The sequence below is a fragment of the Ranitomeya imitator genome, chromosome 5 (assembly GCF_032444005.1).
Source record: "Ranitomeya imitator isolate aRanImi1 chromosome 5, aRanImi1.pri, whole genome shotgun sequence".
NCBI lineage: Eukaryota > Metazoa > Chordata > Amphibia > Anura > Dendrobatidae > Ranitomeya > Ranitomeya imitator.
In genome coordinates this window covers 439,887,255-439,908,558 of record NC_091286.1, presented here as the reverse complement: position 1 = coordinate 439,908,558, position 21,304 = coordinate 439,887,255, and the positions used below count along the sequence as shown (strand labels likewise).

The 21,304-nt window shown below is 46.4% G+C and overlaps 1 protein-coding gene across 2 annotated transcripts in view; it reads left to right on the top strand.

Moving 5' to 3' along the window:
• Positions 1–21,304, top strand: part of LOC138638122 (probable cation-transporting ATPase 13A4) — a 492,614-nt gene that overhangs the window by 223,878 nt on the left and 247,432 nt on the right. For both annotated transcript variants that reach the window (XM_069727146.1, XM_069727145.1), the window contains exon 10: positions 16,529–16,699. In XM_069727146.1, the coding sequence (XP_069583247.1) occupies positions 16,529–16,699 (171 nt within the window). The remainder of the gene's footprint in view (positions 1–16,528; positions 16,700–21,304) is intronic.

Sequence of the window (21,304 nt, the reverse complement as noted above, 5' to 3'; positions counted from 1 at the left end):
GACAGATGCCTTCTTGTTTGCTGTATACTCTACATATAAAACAAAGTACAATGGAAGTAAAAAACAAAGCATAAACTTATGGCTCAGCCCTAGCATTAACTATTGTGCATGTTATGTATCAGGCATCAGGTAGCAACAAGCACAAACTCTCCAGCAATGAGTTACTCTTGAGGTTGGAGATAGAGATGAGCAGATAAATATGAGTGGAATTGAATTCTACTTGAATTTTGCAAAAATTAGCAAATGCCAGAACACAGTTTTTTATGAATTGCTTCCATGCAGATTCAGTAAATTGGACTGCAAAAGACAATTTCTGAACCATTAAAGGGTATAAAAATATTAAAAAATCTTTTACTCAGCTCTCCGGGCTCTCCATGTCACCAGTCTGGCCCCTGTCATAGCTTCCGATCATCTAATTTTGTGCTGAAATTCCTGGGCCTCTCATACTGGGCAGAGACTTCTGGCTTTGATCAGGGCTCAGGAGAGTACTGTGCAAAATGTCACTCTGTCATGAGCAATCATGCGCAGAACCTTCCTGGACCCTATCAAAGCCAGAAGTCCCAGTTCAGCATGCGAGATACTGCGTGAGCAGAGATGATATGAACATGAGGACAGGATCGGATGCGTGATGATGAGGAGACAGGGGGCTGTAAAGATGAGCGCTGAAGTGAGTGTAAGGGAGCATAAGCAAAATGTAGAGCATAATTTAGAACATAATAAGGGACATTAAATTCCCAGAGTATAACTTCTCTGAGAAATGAACATCCTCACGAACAGGTGAACTCAAATTTCCCTAATCAACTCATCTCTAATAGGAAACCATTTGGTGAATTGACACAAAATATTGTGACATCTTCCAAGCTTTTTCTTAACTATTTAGGCATGAATTTATTAGACCACTTATTAGCCACTGTGTATCATGTAGCAGTGATGAGTGTATAGAGGCCTGTTCTATTATCTAAACTGTGGTGAAGAGTTTGTTTTAATGTACGGTAATAATAAAATAACTGGCAAAATACATGAATGTCTTTCAGTGTGGAAGTGAGGGTGTTCCTAAATACTGTAATTAACCCCTTCTTGACCTTTGAGGGATATTCACATCAAAGGTAGTATCCCTGATTTTGATGTGGGCTTTGACGATGGTCCCGCATCTTTCTGCACACTTGATGACTAATCTAATGAAGGTGGATGGCTCCACCTCTGGCTGTTAAGCAGTTAAAGGGAATATGTCACCCCAAAATTCGCCTATGAGCTAAGGCCACGGGCATCAGGGGCTTATCTACAGCATTCTGTAATAACGCTTTCTGGGGCTCTTTATTGTCAGCTAGGCCCAGTCTCATTTGCAGCCTCCCTGTGCCCACACCTGGTACCATGAGTCTGTGCTGAAAGCAAACGGCCCTGCTCACTCGCGTCCTTCAATCACCACCTGAGGTGAGTGTCCGATGGGCATTTCCTCGATCTGGTAAAATGGGGGGCTGATCTTCGACTCTTAACTGGTGTCATCCGAGTTCCAGGTCTTGACCGGCATTGCTCTGGTCTTCAGTACTTGACCAGCATTGTCTGGAGGCCACGCCTTGACTGGGTCATCCGAATCTGCTCACTGACTCACAATGTCCTGCCTGTTTCGCTCTCCAAGTATGTCCCACTAAATCAGCTTGCTCTCAGACTGTTTTGTGCTGATGGTGGCTGCATCCCACCTTGCAGGCATACAACTTGCCCTGGAGCACCAACTCCACCTTCTCAGCCTGGCCAGGCCTTTTATATTCAGGAAGCCCTTCCTGTGTGTCACTTGATCAGGTTAAGCAGGTTAATTCACTCCCCCTGCAAATCTCCCAGCACAATTTGGTTCCTGCTAACACAACTTTTTCTTTTTCTACTCTTACTTTCAGTTTGATCCAGCAGATGGCAGTGGTCACTTACAGTTACTCAGTCTCTCTTATCCATCTCCATACAGACACTCAGCTCTGCTCTATTCTACACTATGCAGTAGTTTCTGGCAGTAAGACAGTTAGGTCCATATATATTTGGACAGAGAAAACATTTTTCTAATTTTGGCTGTAGACATTACCACAATCGATTTTAAACAAAAAAATTAAGATGCAGTTGAAGATCAGACTTTCAGCTTTCATTTGAGGGTATCCACATTAAAATTGGATGAAGGGATTAGGAGTTTCAGCTCCTTAACATGTGCCACCCTGTTTTTAAAGGGACCAAAAGTAATTGGACAGATTAAATAATTTTAAATAAAACGTTCATTTTTAGTACTTGGTTGAAAATCCTTTGTTGGCAATGACTGCCTGAAGTCTTGAACTCATGGACATCACCAGACGCTGTGTGTTAGGAGTCGAGTTTCCTCTGCTGCACAGGGGGAATCTCGATCCGTGTCTGCTGCAGTCTCCCATTCTGCTTCGGCCACAGTGGGTTCTGCTCAGCGGAGGCGTCGCTCCCAGCGTCTCGCTGGGACTGATTCTGTGCAGAGGGTTACTGCTGCCTTTTCTGGCTCTCCTGTTGTACCCTGCACTGATTTGCGGCGAGCTAGCTTCCCTGGGACTAAGTCCTTATTTTCACACACTGAGCATGCCCAGGGCAAGGTCTCCCGTTGGAGATCGAGGGTCACATGCTCAGGTGCTGCAGCACATCTCATTGGCCCTCCTGACAGGTCTTGGAAGGGCAAAAGTTCTGTGGCCACTTCCTGTGCTGCAACTATATAAACTGCGCATGACCGCACGGCCATGCGCTAGTATTGTTCTATTATGATATATGTGTGTGTGTAGATGGATGTAGGTCGATGGATGAAAGCTCCTAAATATTCCTCCCTAGAGTTGTTGTCTGCTCGCGGATGTTGGTAGCTATCTAGCGCCCGACTTATCATCTGCACGATACACACATTACAGCGTCCTCTTGCTGTGTCCGCCTGTACGGCACCGTGCGCTTGCCTTGCGCTTTCCATACCCAAGCCTCAGTGGTTGGTGGTGTCCGTCAGTGCGACATTGCTCGCACTCCTGTGCATTATATATTTCCTTTTAGTTTCCTTACACACCCAGTTGCAGTGTAGTGCCAGCAAGGGTCTAATCGGACTTCAATCCCAGTCGGGGTTAAGTACGCTGACTACTTGCTCGCGCTTTAGGTGCGGTACCGCAGTCCTGTGACTCAACAGGATTGCTCCCTTCACGCTGGGTGAGGTTGAACCCACGTGTTTATACTTTAGTGTACCGCCATATAGTCTGCTATTTACTAGCAGCAGGGTTTCTCCTGCACGGTGGACCTCGGACTGCGAACGCACCTTGTTCTATTCCATCTTGTACTTGGTGCGTTCCGCCAGTCCTAACATAATACTAGCGCCAAGGTCTGGCTAGTAAATGGCGGACGATCAGTGTTTACAGCGGTACATCCAGCAGCTGGAGGGAAGGATGGCGTTAAACTAGAAGAAGAGGGGACGGGAAGAAAAACATTAGACTCGAACAAAGACGACCCAGGAAAACATACTCAGAAGGGAGGTAAGAACATTTCTAAAACAATCCACAGTGAGGAGATTGGAACAAAACAAAATCCTCTAAACTGCATGCTCGCAAACGCCAGAAGCCTGACAAACAAGATGGAAGAACTAGAAGCAGAAATATCTACAGGTAACTTTGACATAGTGGGAATAACCGAGACATGGTTAGATGAAAGCTATGACTGGGCAGTTAACTTACAGGGTTACAGTCTGTTTAGAAAGGATCGTAAAAATCGGAGAGGAGGAGGGGTTTGTCTCTATGTAAAGTCTTGTCTAAAGTCCACTTTAAGGGAGGATATTAGCGAAGGGAATGAGGATGTCGAGTCCATATGGGTTGAAATTCATGGAGGGAAAAATGGTAACAAAATTCTCATTGGGGTCTGTTACAAACCCCCAAATATAACAGAAAGCATGGAAAGTCTACTTCTAAAGCAGATAGATGAAGCTGCAACCCATAATGAGGTCCTGGTTATGGGGGACTTTAACTACCCGGATATTAACTGGGAAACAGAAACCTGTGAAACCCATAAAGGCAACAGGTTTCTGCTAATAACCAAGAAAAATTATCTTTCACAATTGGTGCAGAATCCAACCAGAGGAGCAGCACTTTTAGACCTAATACTATCTAATAGACCCAGAGGTGTATCTAGGGTTTCTGGCACCCGGGGCAAGAATTCATTTTGGCGCCCCCCCCCCCCCCAGGACATATGTGATTTGCACACTCAGTCATGTACCCACGAGCTCCTCTCCCTAATGCTCTCAATGTTCAGTGAAAAACTGAGAGAAGCGGGAAGAGAAGCTCGATGTCACAGGACCATAAGTATGAAAGTCGCATGTGAGTGAAGTGTCCTTGTGACGACTACTGGAACCTGCAGAGCTGAATCCTGACCGCAGCCTTCTGAATTCACACAACTAATGCACTGCACACTTTTAGGATTCTCCCTTGCCAGTGGACGGTCATGTCAGCACAAGTATGTGATTTGTATACTTCTGACCACATTCCGACTAGACGTGCCCGGCCTCGCTCAGTTCATTTTCATTGAGTGAGGCCACACATATCTAGTCAGCACGTGACTGTATGTATGTAAATTACCAGCACGAGAGAATCCTGACAGCGTGCAGGGCGCACTGTGAGAACTCAGAAGTCTGCAGTCACATAGAATGACTGCAGACTCATTACAAACCTGGACATCCCCTTTAAAGCTCCTAACATAAATAAAAACATGAGAATTAGTCAGTATCACAAATAACATTTACATCCAGGTACCTTATAGATGACGTCGCCTCTGGCATCGTTCTTCTTTTCTTCATCTTGTCCAGGCCCCATGATGAGTTTTCTCATCCACAGCCGTCTCTGCAGACCTCCATCTTCTCCGCTCTTTTGCAGAAAATCTCCACATGATGCCCTTAAAGATACAAGTGTCATTATAATGCTCCTGAATAAAAAATTGCCCCTCACTATATTGTCTGCACAAAATATGACCCCCACACTGTCCCTCTTATGGTACATGCTCTTCACACTGACCTCTCCTTTCCATACCGGCCCCCTCTTCACACTGTCCTCTCACACTGTGTCCCCCTATAGGGCTCAGTATTTATACTGTACTCTCTCATCACACTCCCCCTCCTTGGTATACTGTCCTCTCCTGGCTGTGGCCTTACACTGTCCCTCCATGCTACACCCCCACTACTCAGTTTCTATTCTGTGCCCACTCACTTTTCTCCCCCATACTGTCTCTTCACACTATTCCCCTCCCTCCTCATAGTGTCTCCTCTCACATCCCTCCTGTTCACCATACTGTCTCCTCATATATTTACACCCCCACTTTCTATACTGCCTGCTCACCTGACTCCCCATACTGTGTCTGCACACATCCCATCACCCTCACTCCCCGTACTCTGTCCACATACATTTTTCACATCACTACTCATACTGTGTCCACATACATTCCCCCGTTTGCTCCTCATACAGTCTGCACCCATCCCCCATACTGTTTCCTCAGATATGCCCCCCATTCTCCTGTACTGTTTCCTCATATATGCCAATTATTTTCCTCTACCCCACCCCATCATTGCTCTCTTCACCACCTCGTACACACACGGCTCCGCTCTGTACACCTCGTACACACACGGCTCCGTTCTGTACACCTCGTACACACACGGCTCCCCTCTGTACACCTCGCACACACACGGCTCCCCTCTGTACACCTCGCACACACACGGCTCCCCTCTGTACACCTCGCACACACACGGCTCCGCTCTGTACACCTCGTACACACACGGCTCCCCTCTGTACACCTCGTACACACACGGCTCCCCTCTGTACACCTCGTACACACACGGCTCCCCTCTGTACACCTCGCACACACACGGCTCCCCTCTGTACACCTCGCACACACACGGCTCCCCTCTGTACACCTCGTACACACACGGCTCCCCTCTGTACACCTCGCACACACACGGCTCCGCTCTGTACACCTCGTGCACACACGGCTCCCCTCTGTACACCTCGTACACACACGGCTCCCCTCTGTACACCTCGTACACACACGGCTCCCCTCTGTACACCTCGCACACACACGGCTCCCCTCTGTACACCTCGTACACACACGGCTCCCCTCTGTACACCTCGTACACACACGGCTCCGCTCTGTACACCTCGTACACACACGGCTCCCCTCTGTACACCTCGCACACACACGGCTCCCCTCTGTACACCTCGTACACACACGGCTCCCCTCTGTACACCTCGTACACACACAGCTCCGCTCTGTACACCTCGTACACACACGGCTCCGCTCTGTACACCTCGTACACACACGGCTCCACTCCGTACACACCCAGCTCTGCTCCATACACCTTGCACACACGGCTTCCGCTCTGTACACCTCATACACACACAGCTCTGCTACATCCACACAAACCACTCCTGACCCCACACAAAAGCTTACCCTCGTCGTCCAGCATTATGAGAACCAGCAGAGATGGGGGCACAGCTCTGAACAGTATGGGGGCACAAATCTGGACATATGGGGGCTCAAATCTGGACATTATGGCCCATACTGTCCAGATTTGTGCCCCCATAATGTCCAGATATGTGCCCCCATACTGTCCAGATCAGTGCTGTGCCCCCATCACAGTCGTCAGACTCACATTCTCACAACAGTGAGTCTGAGTCTCGTCACATACCCAGCCAGTTTGCGTTGTTGTTGCAACTTGCCCCTGCCCTGGCCGCTGCTCCCTACCCCAACCCCCCCCCCCATCATGCATGATGCATGAAGATGCAGGCAGGCTCTTCGGTGACTCGTCGGTGTCTTCAAACTTTCAGCTCCACCCGGTCCCCACGGCCACGGTCTGGAGCACTGTCTTACCACCGGCACCGACGACGTCACCGACACCGCCCAATGAGGCTGCTGCAGCCTCAGCCTGTGTCACGCTCAGCTCAGTCACGCTGTGATGTCAGCCGCTGCTGGCGCTTCACTGATGCGGAAGTGCCAGCAGCGGTTAGCGCCTCTCAGCGGTTGTCAAGGGCGCAGCCGGCCAGGCGCTACTGAGAAGGAAGGGGCTCCTTCCTTGTCTCACAACATCATTCACATCATCTGGCGGCCCCGCTGGCGCCCCCTGTCAGCTGCGCCCGGGGCACATGCCCCGCCTGCCCCCCCCTGGATACGCCACTGAATAGACCTGACAGAATAACAAATCTGCAGGTGGTTGGGCATTTAGGAAATAGCGACCACAATATTGTGCAGTTTCACCTGTCTTTCACTAGGGGGACTTGTCAGGGAGTCACAAAAACATTGAACTTTAGGAAGGCAACGTTTGAACAGCTTAGAGATGCCCTTAATCTGGTAGACTGGGACAATATCCTCAGAAATGAGAATACAGATAATAAATGGGAAATGTTTAAGAACATCCTAAATAGGCAGTGTAAGCGGTTTATACCTTGTGGGAATAAAAGGAATAGAAATAGGAAAAACCCAATGTGGCTAAACAAAGAAGTAAGACAGGCAATTAACAGTAAAAAGAAAGCATTTGCACTACTAAAGCAGGATGGCACCATTGAAGCTCTAAAAAACTATAGGGAGAAAAATACTTTATCTAAAAAACTAATTAAAGCTGCCAAAAAGGAAACAGAGAAGCACATTGCTAAGGAGAGTAAAACTAATCCCAAACTGTTCTTCAACTATATCAATAGTAAAAGAATAAAAACTGAAAATGTAGGCCCCTTAAAAAATAGTGAGGAAAGAATGGTTGTAGATGACGAGGAAAAAGCTAACATATTAAACACCTTCTTCTCCACGGTATTCACGGTGGAAAATGAAATGCTAGGTGAAATCCCAAGAAACAATGAAAACCCTATATTAAGGGTCACCAATCTAACCCAAGAAGAGGTGCGAAACCGGCTAAATAAGATTAAAATAGATAAATCTCCGGGTCCGGATGGCATACACCCACGAGTACTAAGAGAACTAAGTAATGTAATAGATAAACCATTATTTCTTATTTTTAGTGACTCTATAGCGACAGGGTTTGTTCCGCAGGACTGGCGCATAGCAAATGTGGTGCCAATATTCAAAAAGGGCTCTAAAAGTGAACCTGGAAATTATAGGCCAGTAAGTCTAACCTCTATTGTTGGTAAAATATTTGAAGGGTTTCTGAGGGATGTTATTCTGGATTATCTCAATGAGAATAACTGTTTAACTCCATATCAGCATGGGTTTATGAGAAATCGCTCCTGTCAAACCAATCTAATCAGTTTTTATGAAGAGGTAAGCTATAGACTGGACCACGGTGAGTCATTGGACGTGGTATATCTCGATTTTTCCAAAGCGTTTGATACCGTGCCGCACAAGAGGTTGGTACACAAAATGAGAATGCTTGGTCTGGGGGAAAATGTGTGTAAATGGGTTAGTAACTGGCTTAGTGATAGAAAGCAGAGGGTGGTTATAAATGGTATAGTCTCTAACTGGGTCGCTGTGACCAGTGGGGTACCGCAGGGGTCAGTATTGGGACCTGTTCTCTTCAACATATTCATTAATGATCTGGTAGAAGGTTTACACAGTAAAATATCGATATTTGCAGATGATACAAAACTATGTAAAGCAGTTAATACAAGAGAAGATAGTATTCTGCTACAGATGGATCTGGATAAGTTGGAAACTTGGGCTGAAAGGTGGCAGATGAGGTTTAACAATGATAAATGTAAGGTTATACACATGGGAAGAGGGAATCAATATCACCATTACACACTGAATGGGAAACCACTGGGTAAATCTGACAGGGAGAAGGACTTGGGGATCCTAGTTAATGATAAACTTACCTGGAGCAGCCAGTGCCAGGCAGCAGCTGCCAAGGCAAACAGGATCATGGGGTGCATTAAAAGAGGTCTGGATACACATGATGAGAGCATTATACTGCCTCTGTACAAATCCCTAGTTAGACCGCACATGGAGTACTGTGTCCAGTTTTGGGCACCGGTGCTCAGGAAGGATATAATGGAACTAGAGAGAGTACAAAGGAGGGCAACAAAATTAATAAAGGGGATGGGAGAACTACAATACCCAGATAGATTAGCGAAATTAGGATTATTTAGTCTAGAAAAAAGACGACTGAGGGGCGATCTAATAACCATGTATAAGTATATAAGGGGACAATACAAATATCTCGCTGAGGATTTGTTTATACCAAGGAAGGTGACGGGCACAAGGGGGCATTCTTTGCGTCTGGAGGAGAGAAGGTTTTTCCACCAACATAGAAGAGGATTCTTTACTGTTAGGGCAGTGAGAATCTGGAATTGCTTGCCTGAGGAGGTGGTGATGGCGAACTCAGTCGAGGGGTTCAAGAGAGGCCTGGATGTCTTCCTGGAGCAGAACAATATTGTATCATACAATTATTAGGTTCTGTAGAAGGACGTTGATCTGGGGATTTATTATGATGGAATATAGGCTGAACTGGATGGACAAATGTCTTTTTTCGGCCTTACTAACTATGTTACTACTATGTTACTATGATGGCGGCTCTAGAGCGTTCAACTTCAGCTGTGGATGTTACTGCTGTCGCTGTTCAAGCTGCAAGTGTGGCTGCAGCTACCTTGTCCACTGCCGCCCCTGTACCGACGCTATCTCGCCTCCCGCTACCAGAGAAATTTTCTGGTGATAGTAAGTCCTGTAGGGGTTTCGTGAGTCAGTGCTCAATACATCTCAAGCTTCTGGCCTCTCGTTTTCCTACAGAGCGGGCTAAGGTGGGCTTTATCATTTCCTTATTGTCGGACAGGGCGTTGCAGTGGGCTACGCCGCTGTGGGAGCGTGACGATCTTGTGGTGCAGAGTGCTCCGTTATTCCTGAGCACTCTGAAACAGGTCTTTTTAGGACCTCGTGTCACCCATGATATGGCGCTCCAACTGCTGGCATTGACTCAGGGCTCGTCCTTGGTCAGCCTTTTTGCCGTCCACTTCCGCACTCTAGCATCTGAGCTGGAGTGGTCGGATAAAGCCCTTATCCCTATATTTTGGAGGGGGCTGGCTGACCACGTTAAGGACGCCCTGGCCACTAGGGAGATTCCCGCCACAATGGAGGAATTAATAAATATATCTACTAGTATTGACCTCCGTTTTCACGAGCGGAGGTTAGAGCGAGCCCAGTGTAGGCAGAGGTTTCGGCTGGCTCTCACCTTCGCCAAACCTTTAGAATTTCCAGTCCAGGCTCCTGAGCCCCATGAACCTAAGGTGGTGTCACGAGCGGGATCTAAGTCCCGGACCGCCCGTGCACTCCAGGTTTGCCATGTATGCCAACAGTCAGGACATCTTGCCACCAGATGTCATCAGCGGTCGAGGAAACGTCAGCGTCTAGTGGTAGTAGGTGGAGGTGCACTAGACACTGCGACGTTTGCCTCCAAATTGTCTTTCAAGGGGACAATTACTTTTGGCTCATCCTCCCACTCGGTAGAGCTCTGCGTGGATTCTGGGGCGGAGGGCAATTTTATGTCTTCTGCCTTCGCCCAACGTCACGCAATACCCCTGGTTATGCTATCTCAACCAGTAACGGTACGAGTGGTGAATGGGTCGACACTCCCCGCACAGATAACACATCAGACCATCCCTTTTACTCTGTCCATGTCACCATCCCATCAGGAGATTATATCTCTGCTCATCATTCCTGAGGGGATTGATGAGATCCTGTTGGGGATACCTTGGTTACGGTACCACTCTCCTCACATCGAGTGGTCCTCTGGCAGAATTCTGGGATGGGGTGAATCATGTGGGGGTAGGTGTCACCGAGAGTGCGTTCAGGATGCTTCTACAGAGGTACCCGCAGATCTATCCTCTCTCCCCAAGCAATATTGGTCTTATGCAGATGTGTTCTCCAAAAAGGCGGCGGAGACCCTTCCGCCCCATCGCCCCTATGATTGTCCTATCGATCTCTTGCCTGGTGCGGAGCCTCCCCGGGGTCGAGTTTATCCATTATCTCTCCCGGAGACGGAGGCCATGTCTCAGTACATTCAAGAGAATCTGGCAAGAGGGTTCATCAGGAAGTCAGTGTCACCTGCTGGGGCAGGGTTCTTCTTCGTGCAGAAGAAGAATGGGGAACTACGTCCATGCATAGACTACAGGGGTCTTAACGCTATCACGGTTAAGAACAAGTATCCTTTGCCCCTGATATCCGAGCTCTTCGATAGGCTTCGGGGAGCTAGAGTGTTTACTAAATTAGATCTGCGGGGTGCTTATAACCCGATTCGCATCTGTGAGGGGGACGAATGGAAAACGGCGTTTAACACCAGAGATGGGCACTATGAGTATCTGGTGATGCCCTTCGGGCTCTGTAATGCTCCAGCCGTTTTCCAAGACTTTGTCAACGACATCTTCCGGGATATGCTTTCCACCTCAGTTGTAGTCTATCTGGATGGTATTCTCATCTTTTCTCCAGATATGGACTCCCACCGGAGAGATGTTGGCAGAGTCTTCGACCTCCTACGGGCAAACTCTCTTTATGCTCAGTTGGAGAAGTGTATGTTTGAGCAGGAGTCTTTACCGTTCCTGGGCTATATCATCTCCGCCCAGGGATTGGCTATGGATCCTGCCAAACTACAGGCTGTGATGGACTGGCAAGAGCCCCATTCTCTTAAAGCGGTGCAGCGCTTTATGGGGTTCATTAATTATTACCGCCAGTTCATTCCCCACTTCTCAACTCTGGTAGCTCCCTTGGTAGCCCTCACCAAGAAGGGAGCAAATCCCAAATTGTGGTCAGAAGAGGTCTCCAAGGCCTTCACTTCTATTAAGTCCCACTTTGCTAGCGCTCCCATCTTACGTCGCCCCGATGTTGATAAGCCATTCCTAATGGAGGTGGATGCCTCATCCGTTGGTGCTGGAGCAGTCCTCTATCAAAAGGATGCTCAAGGTCGGAAGCATCCATGCTTCTTTTTCTCAAAGACCTTTACGTCAGCGGAGAGAAATTACTCCATCGGGGATAGGGAGTTGCTAGCGATGAAGTTGGCCTTTTTGGAGTGGAGACATCTTCTGGAGGGTGCACGGTTTCCTTTCCAGGTCTTCACGGACCACAAAAATTTGGTGTATTTACACACAGCCCAGCGGCTGAATTCTCGTCAGACCAGATGGTCCTTATTTTTCTTCCGGTTCCATTTTACTCTGCATTATCTCGCCGGGGAGAAGAATATTCGTGCCGACGCTCTCTCTCGCTCCCTTATGTCAATTGAGGAGGAGGAAGAGGAACCTCGGCTTATTGTCCCTGCTGAGAGCCTGAGAACCGTAGCGCCGGTTTCACTGGAGTCTGTGCCTCCGGGCAAGACTTTTGTGCCCATTAATTTGCGACCGGAGGTTCTCTCTTGGGCTCATTCGTCCAGGGTGGGTGGACACGTTGGGACAAAAAGGACATCTGAGCTACTGGCGAGGACGTACTGGTGGCCGCATATGGTCCGGGATGTCAGGGATTATGTTCTGGCGTGTGTCTCCTGCGCCAAAAATAAATCTCCGCGTCAAAGGCCAGCTGGGTTGCTCTATCCCTTGCCAGTGGCAGATAGGCCCTGGGAGATGGTCGGGATGGACTTTGTCGTGGGTTTACCCAAATCTCACGGTTGTACCATCATTTGGGTCATCACCGATCATTTCTCAAAAATGGTGCATTTGGTGCCGCTACCACGGTTACCTTCTGCACGGGCCTTGGCAGCGTTGTTCATTAAACATATTTTCCGCCTACATGGTATGCCTGACAAAATTGTCAGTGACCGAGGTCCCCAGTTTGCGTCTCGGTTCTGGAGAGAGCTTTGTCGTCTACTCAGTATTGAGTTGAATCTCTCTTCCGCTTATCATCCCGAGACGAATGGGTTGGTAGAGAGGGCCAAACAGACCTTGGTCACATACCTGCGACATTTTGTTTCAGCCAGGCAGGATGACTGGGCATCCTTGCTATCATGGACAGAGTTTGCACTGAACAACGCCGTAGCCGACTCCACTGGACAAACCCCATTCCTCCTCAACTATGGTCAGCATCCACGGGTACCTGTGCCTATGCCCGTGTCTTCCGCAGACTCCAGGGTGGCAGACTGGGCTGTGGAGGCACGGGATATTTGGGACCGCACTCAGGATGCCATTCGGGCCTCTAAGGAGAGAATGAGGTCCTCCGCCGATGCTCATCGGCGCCCCGCTCCGACCTTTGCTCCTGGCGACTTGGTGTGGCTCTCCGCCCGTAACATCAGGCTGCGAGTTGAGTCCACTAAATTTGCTCCTCTCTACTTGGGTCCCTTCAAGGTCCTCGAACAGGTTAATCCTGTGGTCTACCGCCTGGCCCTTCCTCCACGCCTTGGTATCACCGACACCTTTCATGTGTCCCTCCTTAAGCCCGTATACATGTCCCGGTTTTCTGAGTCATCTGCCGAGACATCGGGTTCGTCTACGGACGATTTCGAGGTGAACGCTATCTTGGGGTGCAAGGTGGTACGTGGCAAAAAATATTTTTTGGTGGACTGGAAGGGTTACGGTCCTGAGGATAGATCCTGGGAGCCTGCTGAGCACATTCTGGCTCCGCAGCTTATTGCTGCCTTCGAACGTAGCGATGCCCAAGGAGGGGGGGCCCTAGGGGGGGTAATGTTAGGAGTCGAGTTTCCTCTGCTGCACAGGGGGAATCTCGATCCGTGTCTGCTGCGGTCTACCATTCTGCTTCGGCCGCAGTGGGTTCTGCTCAGCGGAGGCGTCGCTCCCAGCGTCTCGCTGGGACTGATTCTGTGCAGAGGGTTACTGTTGCCTTTTCTGGCTCTCCTGTTGTACCCTGCACTGATTTGCGGCGAGCTGACTTCTCTGGGACTAAGTCCTTATTTTCACACACTGAGCATGCCCAGGGCAAGGTCTCCCGTTGGAGATCGAGGGTCACATGCTCAGGTGCTGCAGCACATCTCATTGGCCCTCCTGACAGGTCTTGGAAGGGCAAAAGTTCTGTGGCCACTTCCTGTGCTGCAACTATATAAACTGCGCATCACCGCACGGCCATGCGCTAGTATTGTTCTATTATGATATATGTGTGTGTGTAGATGGATGTATGTCGATGGATGAAAGCTCCTAAATATCCCTCCCTAGAGTTGTTGTCTGCTCGCGGATGTTGGTAGCTATCTAGCGCCCGACTTATCATCTGCACGATACACACATTACAGCGTCCTCTTGCAGTGTCCGCCTGTACGGCGCCGTGCGCTTGCCTTGCGCTTTCCATACCCAAGCCTCAGTGGTTGGTGGCGTCCGTCAGTGCGACATTGCTCGCACTCCTGTGCATTATATATTTCCTTTTAGTTTCCTTACACACCCAGTTGCAGTGTAGTGCCAGCAAGGGTCTAATCGGACTTCAATCCCAGTCGGGGTTAAGTACGCTGACTACTTGCTCGCGCTTTAGGTGCGGTACCGCAGTCCTGTGACTCAACAGGATTGCTCCCTTCACGCTGGGTGAGGTTGAACCCACGTGTTTATACTTTAGTGTACCGCCATATAGTCTGCTATTTACTAGCAGCAGGGTTTCTCCTGCACGGTGGACCTCGGACTGCGAACGCACCTTGTTCTATTCCATCTTGTACTTGGTGCGTTCCGCCAGTCCTAACACTGTGTTTCCTCCTTTTTGATGCTCTGCCATGCCTTCACTGCGGTGGTTTTCAGTTGCTGTTTGTTTGGGGCCTTTCTGTCTGAAGTTTAGTCTTTAACAAGTGAAATGCATGCTCAATTGGGTTGAGGTCAGGTGACTGACTTGGCCATTCAAGAATATTCCACTTCTTTGCTTTAATAAACTTCTGGGTTGCTTTGGCTTTACGTTTTGGGTCATTGTCCATCTCTAGTATGAAACGACGACCAATCAGTTTTGCTGCATTTGGCTGGATCTGAGCACACAGTATGGCTCTGAATACCTCAGAATTCATTTGGCTGCTTCTGTCCTGTGTCACATCATCAATAAATACTAATGACCCAGTGCCACTGGCAGCCATGCATGCCCAAGCGATCACACTGCCTCCGTCATGTTTTACAGATGATGTGGTATGCTTTGGATCATGAGCTGTACCACGCCTTTGCCATACTTTTCTCTTTCCATCATTCTGGTAGAGGTTGATCTTGGTTTCATCTGTCCAAAGAATGTTCTTCCAGAACTGTGCTGGCTTTTTAGATGTTTTTTAGCAAAGTCCAGTCTAGCCTTTTTATTCTTGATGCTTATGAGTGGCTTGCACCGTGCAGTCAACCCTCTGTATTAACTTTCATGCAGTCATCTCTTTATGGTTGATTTGGATATTGATACGCCGACCCCCTGGAGAGTGTTTTTCACTTGGTTGACTGTTGTGAAGGGGTTTCTTTTCACCATGGAGATTATTCTGCGATCATCCACCACTGTTGTCTTCCGTGGGCGCATAGGTCTTTTTGCATTGAGGAGTTCAGCAGTGCTTTCCTTCTTTCTCAGGATGTACCAAACTGTAGATTTTGCCACTCCTAATATTGTACCAATTTCTCGGATGGTTTTTGCCTGTTTTCGAATCTTAAGGATGGCTTGTTTCACCTGCATGGAGAGCTCCTTTGACCGCATGTTTACTTCACAGCAAAACCTTCCAAATTCAAGCACCACACCTCAAATCAACTCCAGGCCTTTTATCTGCTTAATTGAGAATGACATAACGAAGGGATTGCCCACACCTCTCCATGAAATAGCCTTGGAGTCAATTGTCCAATTACTTTTGGTCCCTTTAAAAACAGGGTGGCACATGTTAAGGAGCTGAAACGCCTAAACCCTTCATCCAATTTTAATGTGGATACCCTCAAATGAAAGCTGAAAGTCTGAACTTCAACTGCATCTGAATTGTTTTGTTTAAAATTCATTGTGGTAATGTCTATAACCAAAGTTAGAAAAATGCTGTCTCTGTCCAAATACATATGGACCTAACTGTATATCGAATGAGATTATGGCTGTGTCCTTACATGTCTCACAGGAAAGACCAGTCTGACCTTCTCTGGAAGCATAACTTTTTCTCTTCTATATGACACCTTCTCCTTATAATTGGTCCATGTCATTCAGGGAAAAAAGTACATACTCACTGAGACAATTCTTTGATAATACGTCCTCAGACAGCATAAATAAGAATCTCCATTTTGTAAGCTAATATCTCCGCATGGAGATGAGAAATTAAAAAATAAAAAAGATAGATTATTCAGCTCTCCAGCCATTAATTTTTATGATGTGGTCAGTTTGCCATGCTAAAAGTAGTGAAAGGTCCTCTTTAAAAGGTGAAAATATAGGTTATCTATAGAGAGGTTATTATCTATAGAAAGCTCCAAGGATTTACAGTACCAACAACTCTTAGTCAGTCCATTTTGTAGAATTAGTGCATTGTATTACAGTTAGATATTTTATGACATGGAAAATATGACAATATCCGAGATGCTAGTTTGTGTCTACACAAGATGTAAAATGATAGTTTACAGTCAGTTATTTGGCATCAGAAAATGTAATTTGTTCCGCAAGCAATATTTGTATGTTTGTATATAAATATTGAGTTGTATTTTAGGGGAAAGTGTTCCTGTGACTAAGACACCATTGCCAAATGTTGACAATTCCATTCCTTGGAAAATACACAGTGGTGAAGATTACAAGAGACATGTCCTCTTCTGTGGCACAGAGGTCATCCAAACTCAAGCCCCTAATAAAAGTCTGGTGAAGGCTGTCGTATTAAAAACAGGTATAAGAATATAAGTTAACTATTCTATATTGAGGAGGATACATATGCAAAAAAGACAATCTGATAATTTTATTGATGCCTGCTAATATATTTAGAACATATTTAATTTTAAATGATAAGATACAATATACTATAAAATACTGCAAATACAAAAAGTAATGTAAGCATATAAGCAAATTGAGTATGCAGTTTATCATGTGGACTGACCATTCAACATTTGGTCATTTGGGCACGTCTTAAAGGGTTTGTCTGCTACTACTCAGACAACCCCTTCTCAATCCCTATTTTTCTCCATAGTAGTGTAAAAACACTTATACTCACGTCTGATGCCTTTCCCGTGGTCTTGTGACTGTCTCTCCCAGGAATAACAATGTCATGTGATCCCTGCAGCCAATCTGTGCCGGTTTCCAACAATGATGGGTACAGATTTAACATTTGTTTGTGCTTGAGATTGTGCTGTAAATCAATGAGCACGGGACAGAGATAGATGTACAAAAAGTATAAGTAGAGGGAATGTGCACTGAACTTTTCTGCCAGTCAAAAGGGTATATCAAGTATCTTGTTACCATATTTGAATGAAGAAGAATTTGGAGCAAAACAGAAACATGTCAAAACGCTAAAGGTACAATATTTTTATGACTTTTGTTCTCTAAAATGTGCTGTGTTTTTAATGCTTACAGATTCCCTTTAAACGGAACCTGTCACATCAGGTAACACTATTAACCTGCAGCTATCGGGTTAGTTTGCAGGTTTATAATGTTAGGAGGGTACCCAGTCGCTGGAGTGAAAGAGACTCCCAGGAGAAAATTAATTGTATTCCACTCGGGAGCCACCAGCTTTCAGTCATCCAGGCAGGCTAATGCTGCTGCAGTTACCGATCTCACCATTAAACACGCCCCAGTGCTATGACTGCCAGCCGGGTCAGTAATGTATTAGTGCAGAACCATCTTTCAGTCAAGTCAAAGTGCCAAGGTGTGCTTTTAGTGTCCGATCACAGTTCTGTGAGCAGTGACTGTAACCGCACCAGCAAACCTATGTAACTGAAAGCTAATGGCTCACAAGAGGAGAAAAGTTCACTTTCTCCTGGGTGCCGTACTTTCTGTATGGTGTACAAGAACTTTTCTAGCTAGACTGACCTACTGATTAGCCCTATATCAAGCAGTTTAATATAATTTTCCAAGCTGTATATAAATAAATTTGGATTTTCACCTACCTTGGCACTAATAAAAGGCACCCAAGAGTCTGTGGAGAAAAGGGAAATGCTTGATAAGTAGTAAAAAAAAAAAGAGCGATAGTGGAGTGTAGATTTTGAAAATACCTGGCTCAGAAGGGGAGAACATAGATGAAAGTGATAGTGATGATTATTCTTACCAAAATAACTAGGGCAACGAGGATGAAAAATTAAAAACTAAAAAAAGACAGGTTATTCAGCTCTCTAGCCTTTATTTTTTATGATATGGTCAATTTGAAATGCTAAAACTAGTGAAAGGCAAAAGCCTGGGCAAAAGACCTAAGGTTTAATGCCAAATATAAGTTTACTTTAACCAATTTTGCATTGTCAATCCAACCTCCGATCAATACATATTTGACAATTCATGGTCATTTAATCTGTTTACATTGGCTTTTTCCACTTCAGGCACACTGTGAATGATCAATGATGGAACTTTCAGTGCACGTAGGCTGCCATTGTCTTTGGCAGCTCAGGTCCATGTGCTGCCAAGAATGATGATCCTAAGTGTAAACCAATGAATGAATGGTGATCATTTTTCTCATTCAGAGGATGATTGGCAGCCTGTTTAAACTGCATGATCATTGTAAGCAAGCAGTCCTTAGTCCTGTTCATTTATAGGAATGCATATATATGCATTACAATGAAACCCTGCAAAGTGCTCTGGATGAAGCTGCTCCTCCTATACTTAAAACAACTCAGCACAGACGGCAACAACCGTGGCACACGCTGCTAACACATTTCCTGCAGCGGTGCTCCAGGTGCGCAGAACGTCTGTGGAGAAAATCTAATCTACCCGAAAACTTCATCCATTATAAGTTCAGGCTAAAGACATACAATTCTGCCCTTCACCTCTCCAAACAAACCTATTTCAACACCCTCATCACCTCCCTGTCCAATAACCCTAAACGTCTCTTTGACACGTTCCAGTCCCTACTCAACCCAAGAGAGCAGGCCCCAACCACGGATCTCTGCGCTGACAATCTGGCCAATTACTTCAAAGAAAAAATTGACCACATTCGACAGGAAATCATCTCCCAATCTCTTCATACCATGCACTGTCCTCCCTCCCCCACTGCATCTAGTTCACTCTCTGACTTTGAACCAGTTACAGAAGAAGAAGTAAGAAAGCTCCTTGCATCCTCTCGCCCGACCACTTGCAACAGTGACCCCATTCCGTCACATCTCCTCCAGTCCCTTTCCCCGGCTGTCACCTCTCACCTAACAAAAATATTCAACATTTCCCTCACTTCCGGTATTTTTCTCTCCTCATTTAAGCATGCCATCATACATCCATTACTTAAAAAACCATCCCTCGACCAAAACTGTGCCGCTAATTATAGACCTGTCTCTAATCTTCCCTTCATCTCTAAACTCCTCGAATGCCTGGTCCACTCCCGTCTTACCCGCTATCTCTCAGATAACTCTCTTCTCGACCCTCTTCAATCTGGCTTCCGCTCTTTACACTCTACTGAAACTGCCCTCACTAAAGTCTCTAATGACCTACTAACAGCTAAATCTAATGGTCACTACTCCATGCTAATTCTCTTGGATCTCTCTGCAGCATTCGATACTGTGGATCATCAGCTCCTCCTCACTATGCTCCGCTCCATCGGCCTCAAGGACACCGTTCTCTCTTGGTTCTCCTCCTATCTCTCTGACCGATCCTTCACTCTATGTTTTGCTGGTTCCTCCTCCTCTCACCTTCCCCTTACTGTTGGGGTTCCTCAAGGATCAGTCCTAGGCCCCCTCCTCTTCTCGTTGTATACTGCCCCTATTGGACAAACAATCAGTAGATTTGGTTTCCAGTACCATCTCTATGCTGATGACACCCAATTATACACTTCTGCTCCTGATATCTCGCCTGCCTTATTAGAAAACACCAGTGATTGCCTTACCGCTGTCTCTAACATCATGTCCTCCCTCTATCTGAAACTAAACCTGTCAAAAACTGAACTCCTCGTGTTCTCTCCTTCTACTAACCTACCTTTGCCTGACATTGCCATCTCCGTGTGCGGTTCCACCATTACTCCAAAGCAACATGCCCGCTGCCTTGGGATCATCCTTGATTCTGACCTTTCATTCACCCCCCACATCCGATCACTGGCTCGCTCTTCTTATCTGCATCTCAAAAACATTTCTAGAATTCGCCCTTTTCTTACTTTCGACTCTGCAAAAACTCTTACTGTTTCACTTATTCATTCTCGTCTGGACTATTGTAACTCTCTACTAATCGGCCTCCCTCTTACCAAACTCTCCCCGCTCCAATCTGTCCTGAATGCTGCTGCCAGGATCATATTCCTCACCAACCATTACACCGATGCCTCTACCTTGTGCCAGTCATTACACTGGCTACCCATCCACTCCAGAATCCAGTACAAAACTATTACCCTCATCCACAAAGCACTCCATGGCTCAGCACCACCCTACATCTCCTCTCTGGTCTCAGTCTACCACCCTACCCGTGCCCTCTGCTCCACTAATGACCTCAGGTTAGCATCCTCAATAATCAGAACCTCCCACTCCCGTCTCCAAGACTTTACACGTGCTGCGCCGATTCTTTGGAATGCACTACCTAGGTTAATGCGATTAATCCCCAATCCCCACAGTTTTAAGCGTGCCCTAAAAACTCATTTGTTCAGACTGGCCTACCGCCTCAATGCATTAACGTAACGAACCCTGTGTGGCCTATTTAAAAAATAAATAAATAAATAAAAAAAATGAATGCTCTCATTCACTTTATGCAGTTAATAGCCCTCTGTGTCTGTACTGTTACATACTTAGGCAGTTAACTGGTTCATGCAGCTTTACATGAACACCCGAGCCTTACACTATGGCTGGTCCGAATAACTATAGCATTTGTTACCATACACCTCTCGTGTCTCCCCTTTTCCTCATAGTTTGTAAGCTTGCGAGCAGGGCCCTCATTCCTCCTGGTATCTGTTTTGAACTGTATTTCTGTTATGCTGTAATGTCTATTGTCTGTACATGTCCCCTATATAATTTGTAAAGCGCTGCGGAATATGTTGGCGCTATATAAATAAAAAATTATTATTTATAATAATCGTGCAGTGTAAATGGACGATTCTCAAAATCGGTAAATTTTCAGTTTGGGAGCTTTCAGTTTTTACTTCTGTTCTTCCACAACTTTTTATTTCTCCATCAACATAGTGGTATGAGAGCTTGGTTTCTGCAGGATGAATGATTCCTTTCACTTCACCATGTAATGAAAAACAGGAACAAAATTGTGGACAAAGGAACACAATTTCCCCACTGCCTTTTTGGCTTTGTACTTATGCATTCATTATTTGGTAAAATTGGTCTGATAGTGCAAGAACAGAAAATAGTTAGCTTGCTTTTTTACTTTTTTTGGGGGT